The sequence below is a fragment of the Hypanus sabinus genome, chromosome 19 (assembly GCF_030144855.1).
Source record: "Hypanus sabinus isolate sHypSab1 chromosome 19, sHypSab1.hap1, whole genome shotgun sequence".
Classification (NCBI taxonomy): Eukaryota; Metazoa; Chordata; class Chondrichthyes; order Myliobatiformes; family Dasyatidae; genus Hypanus; species Hypanus sabinus.
The window spans coordinates 36,542,564-36,557,870 of record NC_082724.1 but is presented as its reverse complement, the minus strand read 5'-3'; the positions used below and the strand labels follow the sequence as shown (position 1 = coordinate 36,557,870).

Genomic DNA, 15,307 nt, shown 5'->3' with positions numbered 1-15,307 from the left:
TCATGGCCTTTCTAATATTTTCAAGTAATTTGTTGAGAGATTTAAATAATATTTTCTTCATCTCTTATGAAAAGCTGCTGAGAGGGCAATTTCTATTGCTGTAGTAAAACACTTGGTACACATTCACCTTTTAATGGTGTCATTTTTTCATGATCTATACTTTGTCTTTTATAGATGGCTGTATTCTGCAAAAAAATTGATTGATCAGCACATGCGTATATCTAATCATCCTTGTAACAAAATGTATTAGGATTATATGAAGAGCCCGTGTACTTTAGTAACTGATAAAACAAATAATATTGTGTAGTCACAGCAATCTATGAATTGGAACATGTATCTAGGTAATGAATTTTATATTTTCTCTTTAAAAACAAACCTTCAAGCTAAATATCATTTGCTTCATTATACAGGATCTGCAAATGTCAAAGAATGTAAGCTGCATTTTTCTTTTTATAATAAATTCATTTCAATATCATGGTTTCTTTAGTTTATCCAGTTAGTAAATATTTTCTATATATGAATCAATGCAGGTTATTTAAGTAAAAATCTGAAAATAATCTCCTGGTGCCCATTTTATTAGAAATTATTAACTGATTTAGTATAACTAATAATAGGAGAACCCTACCATTTTTTATGTTTGTATTTTAATGATTAAAAACATGCCTGATTCAAAATGAAACTTACGGGCTTAATATACTTGTTAACAATATTGATTCCAGAATAACAACACTTTTGATGGTCTACATAATTTTCTTTTACATTAGAAATAATTGCTCATGTTTTTCTTTTTTGATTTCATGCCATGTAATTGAACAGACATTGAAGTCTCACAGCCTGAGAAAGACCATAACTGGTAAATCATTGTTAGAATTGTTGAGAAAATACATACAAGCTATGTTTTCATTTTCTTTGGTCGAGCTACTTTGGAATACCAATTAGATGTGCAGTAAAAATGAACTATATTAATAAAGTGTAGATTGAAGTGTATTAAGGTTATATTTGTTTGAATAATTTTATTTTTTGAATATAGTTAAAATATCCAAAATAAGTAGTGTTTGTGGCATGTGTGACTGAATAAAGTATTTAAGAGTTAGCTTGCTTCGGTAAATAGTGTTTCCTCTTCCCATGATGAGGACCGTGTCCATCAATGGTATCAACGGAGGGCATGAATTTTATTGTTTCAAGAAAGACTGCACTATTTAGCTGGGCTGTGAAATGAAGTCAGCTACCCAGCGCACGCTAGATGGCTCAGAAAAGGATAACGAGATTATGTCACCCTAATCCAGTTTTCTGCATTTGCTTGTTAACACACAGAATAACATCAAAATGTTATTTGTCTGACAGCACTGTTGGAATAATTTTTTTACAAAGTACTTTGTAAAATCTTGGGGCAACATTTAATTTTGGTTGTTGATGCTGGTCGTATGCATTTTCTGTTAGTTATACTCATCTCCATATCATTGATTCCATTTAAGCCAATAGAAGATAGTAGAACTGGCAGCACTTATTTACTGCTGGAACCATAGAAGGATTTCTCTCATGCTAATATTGTCGCTGACTAACTGGACTATGAAAATAACCCACCCATTCCTCAATCATACTTTAATGACTTGTGCACACGGAGAACAGCATGGCCTCTGTCACCCACACTGTTCTGAAGTCTGAACAGAGAAATTACATTTTTATACAGAATTGTCTAGCATTTACAAATATTGACCAATTGGTAACATTTTGTATGTTCAAATTCTTTACTTCCAAAATCAATTGCCTTTCACCATACTGGTGTTAAAAGTCAATAGAAACTAGTAGTAATGAAATCACACAGGAGTCAAGTATGATGTTCCACCAAGAGGTTATTCCCTTAATGGAGAAGGCCTGGGACTTGATTTAATGTGGGGAGGCTGATGCACGGGCAGCCACCACACATTCAAGAATGGCAGATTGGGGTCCAGTTTCAATGGCACGACATCCAAGACAACTGGGGACCCTTCATTGCTACAGCCTTCCTCCACCTTCACTGCCTTTGTGATGTGTCATCATTTTCCACCAGCTCCTGCACTGAGGTCTTGGTTGGATCGACCTTTGTCTGGGAACCTCCCCCGTGACCTTACTGCCATGGGTGACCCTACCAGGAGCTAAGTTCCAGATGGCATCACTCTCGGGGTCTCAGAGCCTCACATGCTTCTCTACCCTGACAAGGTGATGATCCTTGGAGGATCATCATGGTACTAAGTGTCCTGATACGCTGTTTGATAGTGGCATGTAGCAAGGTAAAAACGTTTATGTTTTGTAATTCTTTGGTAAAGAATTTGGGAAACAATTTATGTTCCATTATAAGAAAAAAATAAAGGCAATGATGTTGACTTCCAGATATCACATCAGATCTGGCATGCAGTTAGCCCTTGGTAGTTGAAGCTGCCTCCACGTGTATCAATCATATGGCTTATGTGGTAAAAGAAAATTAAATTTCAGCTTTCAGTTCCTGTCACTATTTTTTTCTGTTAGGTTGTGAATTCCAGTACAACTATTAATTTTAGTTAGCGTTCCATTGTGGTTTTAATATGCTTGTTAATAACCATAGAAATATGCAAATAAGATGTAAATTCAATTGAAAGATTTATAATTTAGATGTGATCAAGATGCAATCAGAAAATACAAAGCTGGTCACAGTGTGGTATAACTACTGCTTCACTAACATTGGAGACTGGCCTGGTGTAACATTTCCTTTCTTGTGCATTTTTTGCATATTTTTATATGTTAAGTTTTAACTTAGTACAACAAGGACATAAGAGATAGGGTTGGCACTGAATTGTTGGATGAATTTTTTGTATAAAATGAATCCATGGGGATTATGCTAACCATTAATATTTCATCTGATTAGGTATTCACAGACTTCATCAAGTATAACTAGTAATAAACTACTGTATTTCCTAATTCATTGCAAATTAGACTAGCCACTTTTGCTGCATTAGTATTTACTCTGAGTGAATATGGATGGCATTAAAACTAATAATTAATGTAGTACAACTTTCTTTCCTGTGCCAGATGCTATTAATAATAAATACTGACAATCAACACGGCACACCTCAAAAAATGAGTTCTTATCCTGCTGCTCTACTCTCTCTACGCTCATGATTGTGTGGCTAAGCACTGCTCAAATGCCATTTATAAATACTCCACTGTTGGTAAAATCTCAGATGGCAACAAATGGGTATAGAGTGACATAGATTGGCTGGTTGAGTGGTGTTGCAACAACAACCTCACACTCAGTGTCAGTAAGACCAAGGAATTAATTGCGGATTTCAGGAAGGGGCGTTTGGGTGAATACACACCAGTCATCATTGAGGCCTCAGCGGTAAAAAGGGTGAGCAGCTTTAAGTTCCTGGATGTCAATATCTCCTTGGCCCAACAGATTAATTCAATCATCAAGAAGGCATGCCAGCAACTGTACTTTATTAGGAGTTTGAGGAGATTTGCTACACTAAGGACTTTTGCAAAGTTCTATTCACATGCAATAGAAAACTTTCTGACTATTAGCATTACAGCCTGGTATAGATGCTCCAATGCACAGGACTGAAAGAAAACACAGGGAGCTATGGACTCGGACAACTCCATTCTGGGCATAACCACACCATTGAGGGCATCCTCGAGATTTTGTGTCTCAAGAAGGCATCATCCATTATTAAGGACCCTCATCATCCAGGTTATGCCCTCTTCTCATTACTACCATCGGGGAAGAGGCACAGAAGGCTAAAGACCCACACTTCCCACCGCCAATGGTCCATGAAACTATGAATACTGAATTTTGTTTTGCACTACTCATTTATTTTGTAATTTATAGTACTACAGCAAAACAATAACTTTCACATTATATAAAGCAGTGATAATAAACCTGATTCTGATTATAAAAGCTTTTAATTGTTTCTTTTTCTATTTTGGAGAACCAAAAAAAGTTTTTTGTAAGATGCTCAATTAGCCTGCTCACTAGTGCTTCAATGCTATAAAGGACAAGGCTACATGATTTAGAGGTAGTTGCATATCTTCCAATAAGTGGAAGATTTCAAAAGCTAAATGTGATGTCGGGTTCTGTTGCTCATGTGTTGGGAGTGAAGTCTGGATACATAGAGAGTTTGAAACAGAATATATATTTTATAGTCAAACTTTCTTTTTTCATCTTTTTATACGGAATTATTATCATTAATACACTTAGGACAACAAAAACAACAATCAAAGCAAGTTATTTAGGACTGTCTAAATGTAAAATGTTGAACTGTCCAGATCTGATCCCATTGTTTCAGACATAGGGCTTCCTTTTGATTCCTGATTTTCAGTTTCTTGGGCATAGAGTGCTCTAACTTTATGAAGGTTAATCTCACTGAATGTGTTGCACAAGTGTGAGATTTCTGTCCCTCCTTATATAAATACCGAGATTATGAGTTGAAGAGCCCTTGAAAGTGAGTCTTTAGGTGGTGGGAACACGTGATTGATGGGGGCAAGTGAAGTTGAGTGAAGTTATCCTCTCTTGTTCAAGAGCCTGATGGTTGAGGGGTAATATGTGTTTCTGAACCTGGTGTTGTGGTTCCTGCAGCTCTTGTACTTTCTTCCTGATGGTAGCAGAGAGAAGAGAGCATGACCTGGATAGTGGGGCGGGGGGGGGGGGGGGGGTCTTTAATATTAGATGCTGCTTTCCTGTGACAGCTCTCTGTGTTGATTTACTCAATGGTGGGGAGGGCTTTACCCATGAGGGACTGGAGCATATCAACTACTTTTTGTAGGCTTCTGCATTCGAGGGCATTAGTGTTTCTATACCAGACCGTGATGCAACCAGTCAATATACTGTCCACCACAAATATAAAGAAGTTTATCAGAGAACTTCAAGACAATAAAGGTACTACCATGCTTTCTTCAAAATAGCACTTATATTGTGGACCCAGGACAGATCCTCTGAAATGATTACGTCAAGGAATTTAAAAGTTGCTGACCTTCTCCACCTCGGATTCCTCGATGAGGACTGGCTCATTGACCTCCAGTTTCCTCCTCCTGAAGATAATGATCAGCCCCTTGGCCCTGCTGACATTGAGTGAGAGATTGTCGTTGAGGCACCACTTAGCTAGATTTTCAATCTCCCTCCTTTATGCTGATTTGTCATCACCTTTGATTCAGCCCATAACATTGGTGTTGTCAGCAAATTTATAGATAGCATTGGAGCTGTGCTTAGCCTTACAGTCATAAAGTATAAAGCAAGTAGAGCAAGACTTAATTCATGGGTAGTTAGAAGTGGACAATTAGTGCAAGTTTGCTGATGATCTCCAAATGCTCACCAAATATCAAGAAACTTAAAGAAAGTTAACTGGCTTAAACCTTTCAAATCATTAAAGCCATGTTTTTTTTTCTGTAACCTTGGAGGGCTGTGCACTCTCCCACTCCCAGAGCACTAAGCACAGTTAGTGGTTGTACACCCCCAGAGGCACGAGATGTACCTTTCCATCATTGCAAGCACAAGAATGTGTGTCGATGTTTGTAGGCTGCCTCCAGCGCACCCTCAGAGTGTGTTGGTTGTTAAGCAAAGGTTGCATTTCATTATATGTTTTGATGTGCACATGATTAGTAAATAAATTTAAATCCTTAATAGATTGTCATTGTCATAAAAATGGATAATATTGACTGTATCCTGTAACTATACATTGGACACTTAACATTGTGTATTCTGGAAGATGTCTATTCACTCATTAGTCTTTGATTATCTGGGACTGATCTGAATTCATCTGTACAAATCTTCACAAAGCATCATTTAAGTTGTCTTTGCTAGATGAGTCCTTTGTGAACCTATATAATTGGCTGAGGAGGTGAGTAAATGAAAAGGATGAAGCTTTATTGTGGTTAATGCTTATGAAATTCCGTGTTTTCCTGAAGTGGATGGATTGTGATTAGAATTATTTCTGGGTCGAATTGGACCACCCCAGAAATCTGACAAGGACAAAGCCTTTCCAGGGACAAATTGCACTTGCAATGATGATCTGCTTCTCATATAAGATATGGACTTCTTGATCTTTAATGCTCCTTTAGAATATTTCTGGTTTGGTGGCATATCAGGACATTCTCCCAGTTCCCAGGCTAGAGCAATTTTTGATTAGGTCCCCACAAATTTATTTATATCATATTTCCTCCTCATTATTCCCCCACCCTTCACACCAACCTCCACTTTTTCCCTCCTCTATCATACTGACCCCCTCCCTCTACCTAAAAACTTAGGTTCCCCTCCACAACAACCTCTAATCTTTTGACAAGCTCCCTTCCTATGCATAATACAACACAGCCTTTGGCCTCAATGACCCCAATCATTATACCTGTCTTTTCCCAAGCCCGTGATCTGTTACCTTAAATAGATTAAGGATCTCTTTACATTCCCTGGCCCACCACTTCATTAATAGTGATCTCAACCCATTCCCACATTAACTTGTCATTTTCCATTGTGTTGAGGGTTAAATGTGTGAAGGTCATTACTTGCGCCCAATTCCATGGCCTTTGGGAGCCATGATTTTTTTTACACAATTGGACAACAATCAGACCAGTTATTGACAGAACGCATAAAAGTGGATTAATGTGCTTCGGTGGATGCCAATAAATTTCATGGCCATAAACCTTATAGTTTTAAACCAATTTATATACTGGTTTAAAACTAAATGGGTCTCCATTACATGACCCAATCTGTTGGCTGGTTCAGAAGAAAATTACCTGGATGTGGAACTATGGTTTATTAATGTTTAAAGAATGAATAGAGCACGCTTAAAACTTTAATGTGTGACTTAAAAGTCAAGTGAAGTACTTTAATCTTTAAACAGTGTCAGGCATTGAAATATCCTTTCCTCTGATACAGAAGGACTTGAGTTGGAGCCCTGAAGTAGATAAGCACATAATCCAGGCTGGCACTTCCCTGCAGTATTGGAGGGGGATTACATTGTTGTAAGCAACTTTTAAAAGACAGTTGAGTTTAAAAGAGTTCCAACTACCTGTCAAGTGAATATAAAAACTTTCATTCCATAATTTGGTGAGGTGGGTCTTGATGCCCTTACAGCTTCCCCATCCCAGCGCCATCACCAAAATACATTACTTCGGTGTTTCTTTTACTTGTTGCTTGTGGGATCTTGCAGTGCACATATTTAACACTGTTTTGACCCACAAAATATTCATTTTCTTTAGTAATTTAATGGTTGTGAGGCACTTGGAATGTTTTGCAGAAGTTCTGTGTGTTTCTTTTTAAGCAATAGTGCTAAAGTTATATCCTAAAAGAATATTAGTCATTGTTACTGTTCTTTTTCTCATTGTGTGCTCCATCATTCCACAACGGTTGTATGGCTATTTATTGAGCACTTAGTGAAATCACAGAATTTGTTCTTTTTATTGAAGATGCTTGAGTAGGTACAATATTATTTTGGTCAGCACAGTTCATTAGGAAGCATGTTTCCAAATTCTGATACACCACCCGTGTTTTGGTCACACATGGATACATGCTGTTCTCCCTCATAAACACTATATTATTTATAAATCTGTGACGTATTATGATTGATGGATAATAACTGCCACATGGAATGAACAATTCATTTATTAGTGGAGCTGGATCTAGACTGGTTCATAAATGGGTGGACCTTTATTTGGAATGAATAGTGCAGTTAAATCACAAATATATCATTTTTACAGACAATATATTTTTATATTTCTATTTGAAGCAACAATATGTTTGTAAAAAAAATAGTAAAGAGCCATGTCTTTAATGGATGTATATCTTAAATTTCCTTTGCACAGCATCAATTTTATTTCTTTCTGTGTAGTGTAAATTGCTTTTGAAAAACCCATAAGGTCACAAATAAAATTTCATACAGGAAAGTACGTCACACTGTGGTTGTCCTTTTAACTTTCAAATCATATTTTAACTCGAGCTAACCAGTTAATGACTATCTCTGCTTTTTAAGCTGTTTTGTCAAAGTTGTACGTTGCAAATCAGATTTATCATCGAGCATGTACTTAAGGTATGTTTGTTTTAAACATAAGAAAGTTATTATTTCATTGCATGAATTATGTGCCTTTTTCCAAAAACACATTTGTAATTAATTTATCAGCTATATCTTTAACCAATCATGTTTTCTCAATATTTTATGTGATTCAATTCAGAGTCTTCCAGAAAAGAATTTTGTCATATTTGATTTATTTACTCACATTATTTTGTTTTCCTATACATAGTAGAATACTTTTCAATGCATTTTGAATGCAGTTGATATACAATGCTCGGCACTAGATTCATAAAAGTCGCTTTTCTTTTTGCGTAAGTGACATTTCTGTTCAGCGTTCTGTGTACTAGCTTTCAACATCCAGTGCTTAGGTATTTATTTGTGTTAAAGTATTCTCTATAGTGTGCCTTGTAGCAGTTTTCAGTCATTCAACAAGGGATTAAATGGCACTAGCTGGAGTGATCAATAGGTTAAGAACTGTACAATCACTCTTGTTGCTAATGACCTCTGTAGTAATGTGTAATAAAGTGTGTGCTATAATAGCCTACTGCCAATAACCTAATGCTGCATGCTCTTTGATTTCTGAGATTAGTTACTACACAAAAGACAATAGGACAGTACATGCACATTTTCAATGTGAACTTCCATCATCCTACCCCAAAATAACCAGTAAACTTGGTGAGTCTGAGTTTTTTCACGGAAATACGTTGCTGTCACGAGGCTCGGTTTAGGAGTTTGCAATGTTCCTTCATCTGTCTGACCTTCATCAGTGATTTAAGTTTGTCAAGATTAGTGATGCTGAGAAATCAGGACATCAGTTCAAAATGACTGTGAAATGAGGAAAGTGAATGCACTATGCAAATGACAGGAGGAATCAGTGAGGGTGGTGGCCTACATAGAAGTGATAAAATAGAATGCGTGTCTTAAATGTAGAAATACTGAAATATGTCTCCACAGCATAAAGCTGAATAAGTTTGTTTCCTGGATCTCTGTTTCTGGCATTGTTATTCAATACCTATCTAAATCCTTTCACTGGCACTAACTATTTTTAGGTAGGAAAACAAAATCCCCAAGGATGATATAAAGCTATGGATCAGTTTACACTTTCATGTATCTACCTTTGTGTGATCAATGGAAGTTTGCATCCATGGGTGAAATAAATGTAAACCAGATGGTATTTAGAAATCTTGTACAAAGTTTAAGCCATTTATCTGTAAAATAATAAAATGACATTTAAAATAATTTCACCAGGTAGCACGTGTTTTAATCGGGGCTTACAAAAGTGCTTTTCAGCTGATAAAACATTAAATGTGTTACTAGTGTTTGTTGGTTTCTAAAGTGGTGCTGCATTGCAATGCTTGAAATTTGTATCCAATACCCCCAGAATTTCAACAGAATGTAGTGATTGATTTCAATAGCTGAATTTCATTCTATAAACATACAAAATTTATAGGATTGTCATTAAGTGTAAGCTTGAAAATAACCATGCAACCTTGTTTGAGACAGACTGTCATTTTAATGTCGACTTCATTATCAGAACAAAACATCATCCTTCTGACACAATGTACAGGTTACTCGGTTTCAGTTTTGGAAGGATGTCCATGTTAACAGTTGCAAATGTGAAATGCTATCAGGTTCATCACTGTAACTGTTTGTCACTGAAATGTCAGTTAAAAAATCTGCTACAACTATGTCAGCAATATAAAAAGATCAGCAGCATTCATAGTTTAGATCGACATACACACAATTGAGATCACAGTGGTTGCTGCTTTAAGGAAATGACAGATCTTCTGTAGGGACAAGCTATAGCAATTCCGATCTGTATTACTGATAGCAGTATTTGTCCTTTTTATTTACATTTATAGTAGCAAATTAGCATACAGCTTTCTTAAAGTTGATTTCAAATTTTAAATACCCTGAAGTAGGCTAAATTGCTAAGATGATCATTATGAGATGTAATGTTCTTCGATTCAATTCTTAACCTACTTCTAAGCCAAGAACTAAGAATAGAGGATACAGAACACTGATGTAATAATCAAAATATGTAATATCTTAACATTTGATCTCTGTTCCTAAACAGGTTAAAATGCAGCATACCAATTCCAATTAAGTTTGAATTCTGTTATGTTATTATTTTTTAACTACTTTAGCAAAGTCAGCATTTAACTCAAATCTACTATGTGACAGTCATCACAAATAATTGTAGAACTTTGGGAATGTTCTGTCCCTTATTTTCATGTGTTATGTCTTTAGGTACCGGTATCAGTGGCTATGATGACACCTCAAGTGATAACTCCCCAGCAAATGCAACAGATTTTGCAGCAACAAGTATTGACTCCTCAGCAACTCCAAGCCTTGCTTCAGCAGCAACAGGCTATCATGCTGCAGCAGGTAACCACCATGACCACCTGTTAAATCTAATGTCCAGAGACAGCTCAGTCAAAAGTGAAAAGAATTTGTAGCTGAGTTTAAAATTAGACAGAAATATACAACTCAAGTTCTTTCCTGATTAAATTATGAGTAAGGTTACATGTGCAGTTAAGTTTCACCTCTGGAGTGAACCTTACCTCAGTATTTTTCCCTCACTTTAATTTAGTTTTATTATATATACTGTAATATATAGTTTTTATTCTTATGTATTGCAATGTACTGCTGCCACAAGACAACAAATTGCACGACATATGCCAATGATATTAAACCTGATTCTTGAGATATTGATGGAGCGTCCCTAATGATTGAAGATGTCCTCCTCAATGGGCTAGAATTGTTGGATCTAGTCTGTCTGTGATTTCTTTATGTGTACAAACATCAGTGCATTAGCAATGACATAGGTCTCAGTAGAGGAGAAAATACACTAATCCCATTTTATTTTCCCCACATTCCCATCAACTCCTCCTAGAATCTACCACTACCATAGGCATAGGGTAATTTACAATGGCCAATTAACCTATCAACCCTTACATCTCTGGGACGTGGAAGAAACAAGGAAGATATTCAAAATGCACACAGAGAGCACAGGAGGTCAGTATTAATTCTTGGTCACTGGAGCTCTAGGCAGCAGCTCTATTATTTGTCTTTGATCCCTTTAGGGTTGTTTATGACCTTACTTTTTCCTATCAGTCCCTATCTACATCCCAACATTTTATATTACCTCAATATGAATCCCAGCAATATCCCTCCCCTGGTTTTATACATTAGATTCCTCTCACTTACCAAGATTAGGACTGCCCAAATCTTCATTGCTTTTTCAAGCTCTGTGTTTGGGTCGCACAGTGCTTGACATTGCACTAACTTGGTGCTATGGCACATGCCAATCTCGGGGGCAGAATAGCCTTAAGGGACAATTTAAAAGTATTTGAACCTCCTTTAATTGTATGATAGTTAGAGATATCTTAAAACTGATCAACTAGATTGAAATAATAAATAATAAAATAGTTAAGAACCTTGAAATGCCACTATAATATTTAAACATTGAAAATGAAGTAATTCAAATAATTACCAGCCTGTTCAAAAGTATGGCACCATCCCCTATATGCCAGCCTTCCCTGTAAAAACTGATGGTCAGACACATTGTGTCTAGCTCAGTAACACAGGAGTTAGTGCTGCTGCCTTACATCTCTAGTAGACACCCCTGTTCAATTTTAGCAAACAGTTTACACATTCTCTCCTTGATTATGTGTGTTTTTCTCTGAGTGTTGGTTTCCTCTCACACCTCAAAGACCTTCTAGTAAGCTAATTTGCTACTAAAAATCACCCGTAGTGGTAGTTAATACTAAAAAGAATCAAAAAGAGTGTTGATGAGCGAGTGTGAGAGTGAATAAGTTGCAGAGTTACAAGGATGGGAGGAATGGGCCAAATGGTCTCCTTCTCTGCCATTATAAGTTGGTTAAATGCATTCATCTCCTCTCTCTTGCATAGTGCTCCCCCACTGAATCAGTAGTAAATCTATGAGCTGGTAGCAGTCGCTCAGTGTGCTGTAGACATGATCTGGAAATATTTTACCTTACCTCTTGTAGCAAAACAGGAGTCAGATTTGGCAGCTCCTGGCCTTCAGGTCATTTGGGCTCCCACATTTGGCTGAGCATTCTCAGAGTACAAGACAAACTGAGCCACAAATGACTGACAGCTGGCAGTCCCCTGTTGTCAGTCAACTTGATTTGCCCTCATATCTCCATCTTTGGGAAGTTGTCTTTGCTGTCTCTATTCATTTTGTGAAGCTCATTAAATTTTCTTCTGGCAAAAACTTAATCCAAATGCAGGTTTCTGAAGCAAAATATTGCAGCAGAATATTGGCCCAGTTTCATGATTGTGGGTATATGCCTGGAAAGTTGGGATTTCCACCTAGCAGAGAGCTGTTCCTCTAATTTTTAAACCCTGGGTTATTTATATATAGGAGTATTTTTCCCATGACTCTGGTGTGGAATCAAGACAGACTTACAGGGGCATGAGGCAGAGAAACTCGAAATATTACTTAAATAAAATTTGGAAATTATTTTGGGAGCTGCATGCAGCATAAATCTATGTATGACTCTTAAACCCAGGTACCAAAAACATCTCAAGGCCCAATTCTCTGAATTTTAAACGCTAGCCATCATATTTATAAAATACCTTTACTCTCCAGTAGTAACTGTACAAAGGCATAGTTACATTGATAAAATTTAGTTTCCACATTGTTGTGTACCTTAGATCTGTCAAAAAATTACTGGAGTAAGAGGGGGAAAACCTTAAATCATTTGTTTTGAAATTGAGTTCCCTTTCTAGTACACTAAATGTGCTGCATTTGTGTGAACTTCCTCTTGAATTATCTAAACAAGTGACATAAAAAGGGCAAAAATATATTAAATAAAAACAGAAAATGCTAGCAGAACTCAGCAGGCCAGACAGCATCTATGGGAGGAGGTAGTGATGACGTTTCGGGCGAAAACTCTGTAACGTTGTCTACACAGGCACTGTTATTGAGCATAAATACTTGTTGCTCTTGTCAGTGGATGCAGAGTGTGGTCAGAACAGACCAGCTACAGGAAATGTTACTATGAAAATGAGAGAAAGCACAAAAGAAGGGGAAAACTGAAATATTCACCATTGCAGTCCAAAGCTTTGATTGAGACCTGTTTCAATGTTGGCTTTGCAATTCTCTAAAGTATGTGCTGATCAGTTGGTAGCCATCAGAGCACCCTATGTTAAGATACAGAAAAGAAATTCTGCAGTCATTGAGGAATGCGTATTGATGCTTTGGTATAAATATTGTACAATAGGAATTGAGTTTGGCAAATCAATTGGGTTGAATATGGATTATTACCTCCTTGCCGACCATCGACAGGGTTGACAGCTCAAGGAAGATCACAAATTGCGCATAAAATGCACCAGTTTGTTACGGTAATTGTGGAAATGGCATAATGACGTCAATAGCTGTGCAACTGAAGCTGAGGAAATGTCGGTCACGCTCTGGTGAATTGAGCACAGAAAAGTCCCAGCCAATTTAACTGAAAAATTTCACTAGCCTGATCTAACCTGGTGATGATTTGAATAAAAAGATTCAATTTCCACACATAATTATTGGATAACATTATACAATTCAGCCTACATCAACAATGAATAAACCTAAACTTTGTACTGATTCAGATATTTTGCTGGACTTGATGAGCTTTTCTACACCTGACTAATTTTTTATAGTTAAGTCATAGACCGTCAAGCGATCCCTTTATAACAGAGTCTTGCATTTGGTAGTTTTCTGTATGGTAGATTTTTTTCTTTTACTTTTTCCTGCAGTTTTGCAAGTATTCCAAGAATAAAAGCAATAGTAGATTTTCAGGATCTTCCTGTATGAAACACCAATCTTCATAATAGGGCAGTTTTTATCAATACTTTAATTAAAAACAGCTAAAACATTGATGGTTAATTTGACTATGGTACAAATTTTGTTTGCATTTGGAACAAAGTTGATAATGCAGCATGGTATTTAACAAAATACTGACTATAACAATGCTCCAAGCAATAGACAAGGAAGTTTTCATCCTGTTGAGCTCATACCACAATACAAAGTGTCTACATATTACTTGCATAATTCATTTTATTCCTGTACTGCAGAAGTTATATCAGACCTGATATAATATCAGACTTGACCTTATATCAGACCTGAAGTGGAATCAAAGGCTGAGCTCTACAGTTTACTTGGATAGATCTGAGCTTCACAATGGTGATACTGGAAACCAGGTCTTCTGAGGACTGAATTCATGCCACCATGTTCTAAAATGTAGCATGTTGTAATAGAGTCAAAGAGATCTCTCCAATTGTACTCACCAAATCCCCTCAACATTAAATATAGACAGTCATCCTGACTGCCCTGCTGAGAACATGTAGCATCTTTAGTATTAGCTCCAGTTATCGACATTTAAACCAGAACACTTTTTTTTGTGAGGTTACTGTAGGATAAGCTAGCTTTTATCTTCCTGGGTATCTATCATGCCCAACCAATAATAAATAAGATAAATAAATACAGCCAAAAATCACTTATATAGATATTGTGAATATTCTTTGCTTAACTCTTCTTGTGCATTTTTGGCACTATTTATGTCATTTCTTCAGCATTTTGATCAAGGTGAAGATAAGACTGTGCCAGTGCCTGTTCATAAATTTGGACTACAGATAGTGAAGTGCTTTCAGTCTTGTTTATTAGTAATGCTTCATAGTGGCACTGCACGTGTTCTGTTCAATTTAAACATCTGAGTTAGTAAATCCACTGCTATGAGATGAATCGGCCTCAATGTAATCCTCTTCCTTTCATGATTCAGTACATTGGTTTACCAGCGTGTCATGCCATAAAGCTATTTATATAATACATTTATGTATCATTCCACATTCAAGCTGTTCATTAAGTATTTACTGTAATAATTAGACAAACATTCTAAATAGGCCCATAATTTTGAACATTACTCTGGAGAACCTTGTTAGGCCCAATTAGTATACAAATTAGCAATTGCATGAAATTGTACTAAATATTACAAATGATCCTGTGTTCTATTAGAAAGGGCTTTGGCATCACTAGATTAAGATTCTGTATTCAGCCTATGGATGCAATTGACTTTAAAACTAAGCTGATTGTCAACATGTATTGTGCAATGTTTTCTTTTACAAGCATCAAATCTGCAGTAATCAATACTACATGTTCCAAAGCCTTTTGGATATTATGGGCAGCTTCAGTCCCTCTCCCAGACTGATAGCCCCTTTTGGAAAAAATGTTTTCCTTGTTGCAGCATGACTCGAAAATGTGTTAGAGTGAATGAATTTTGGCTTCGCTGATC

At 36.6% G+C, this 15,307-nt stretch overlaps 1 protein-coding gene across 8 annotated transcripts in view; it reads left to right on the top strand.

The window, feature by feature from the left end:
• foxp1b (forkhead box P1b) overlaps window positions 1-15,307 on the top strand; it is a 524,891-nt gene that overhangs the window by 398,048 nt on the left and 111,536 nt on the right. For all 8 annotated transcript variants that reach the window (XM_059944321.1, XM_059944319.1, XM_059944324.1 and 5 more), the window contains one exon: window positions 10,260-10,397. In XM_059944321.1, coding sequence (XP_059800304.1) covers window positions 10,260-10,397 — 138 coding nt within the window. The remainder of the gene's footprint in view (window positions 1-10,259; window positions 10,398-15,307) is intronic.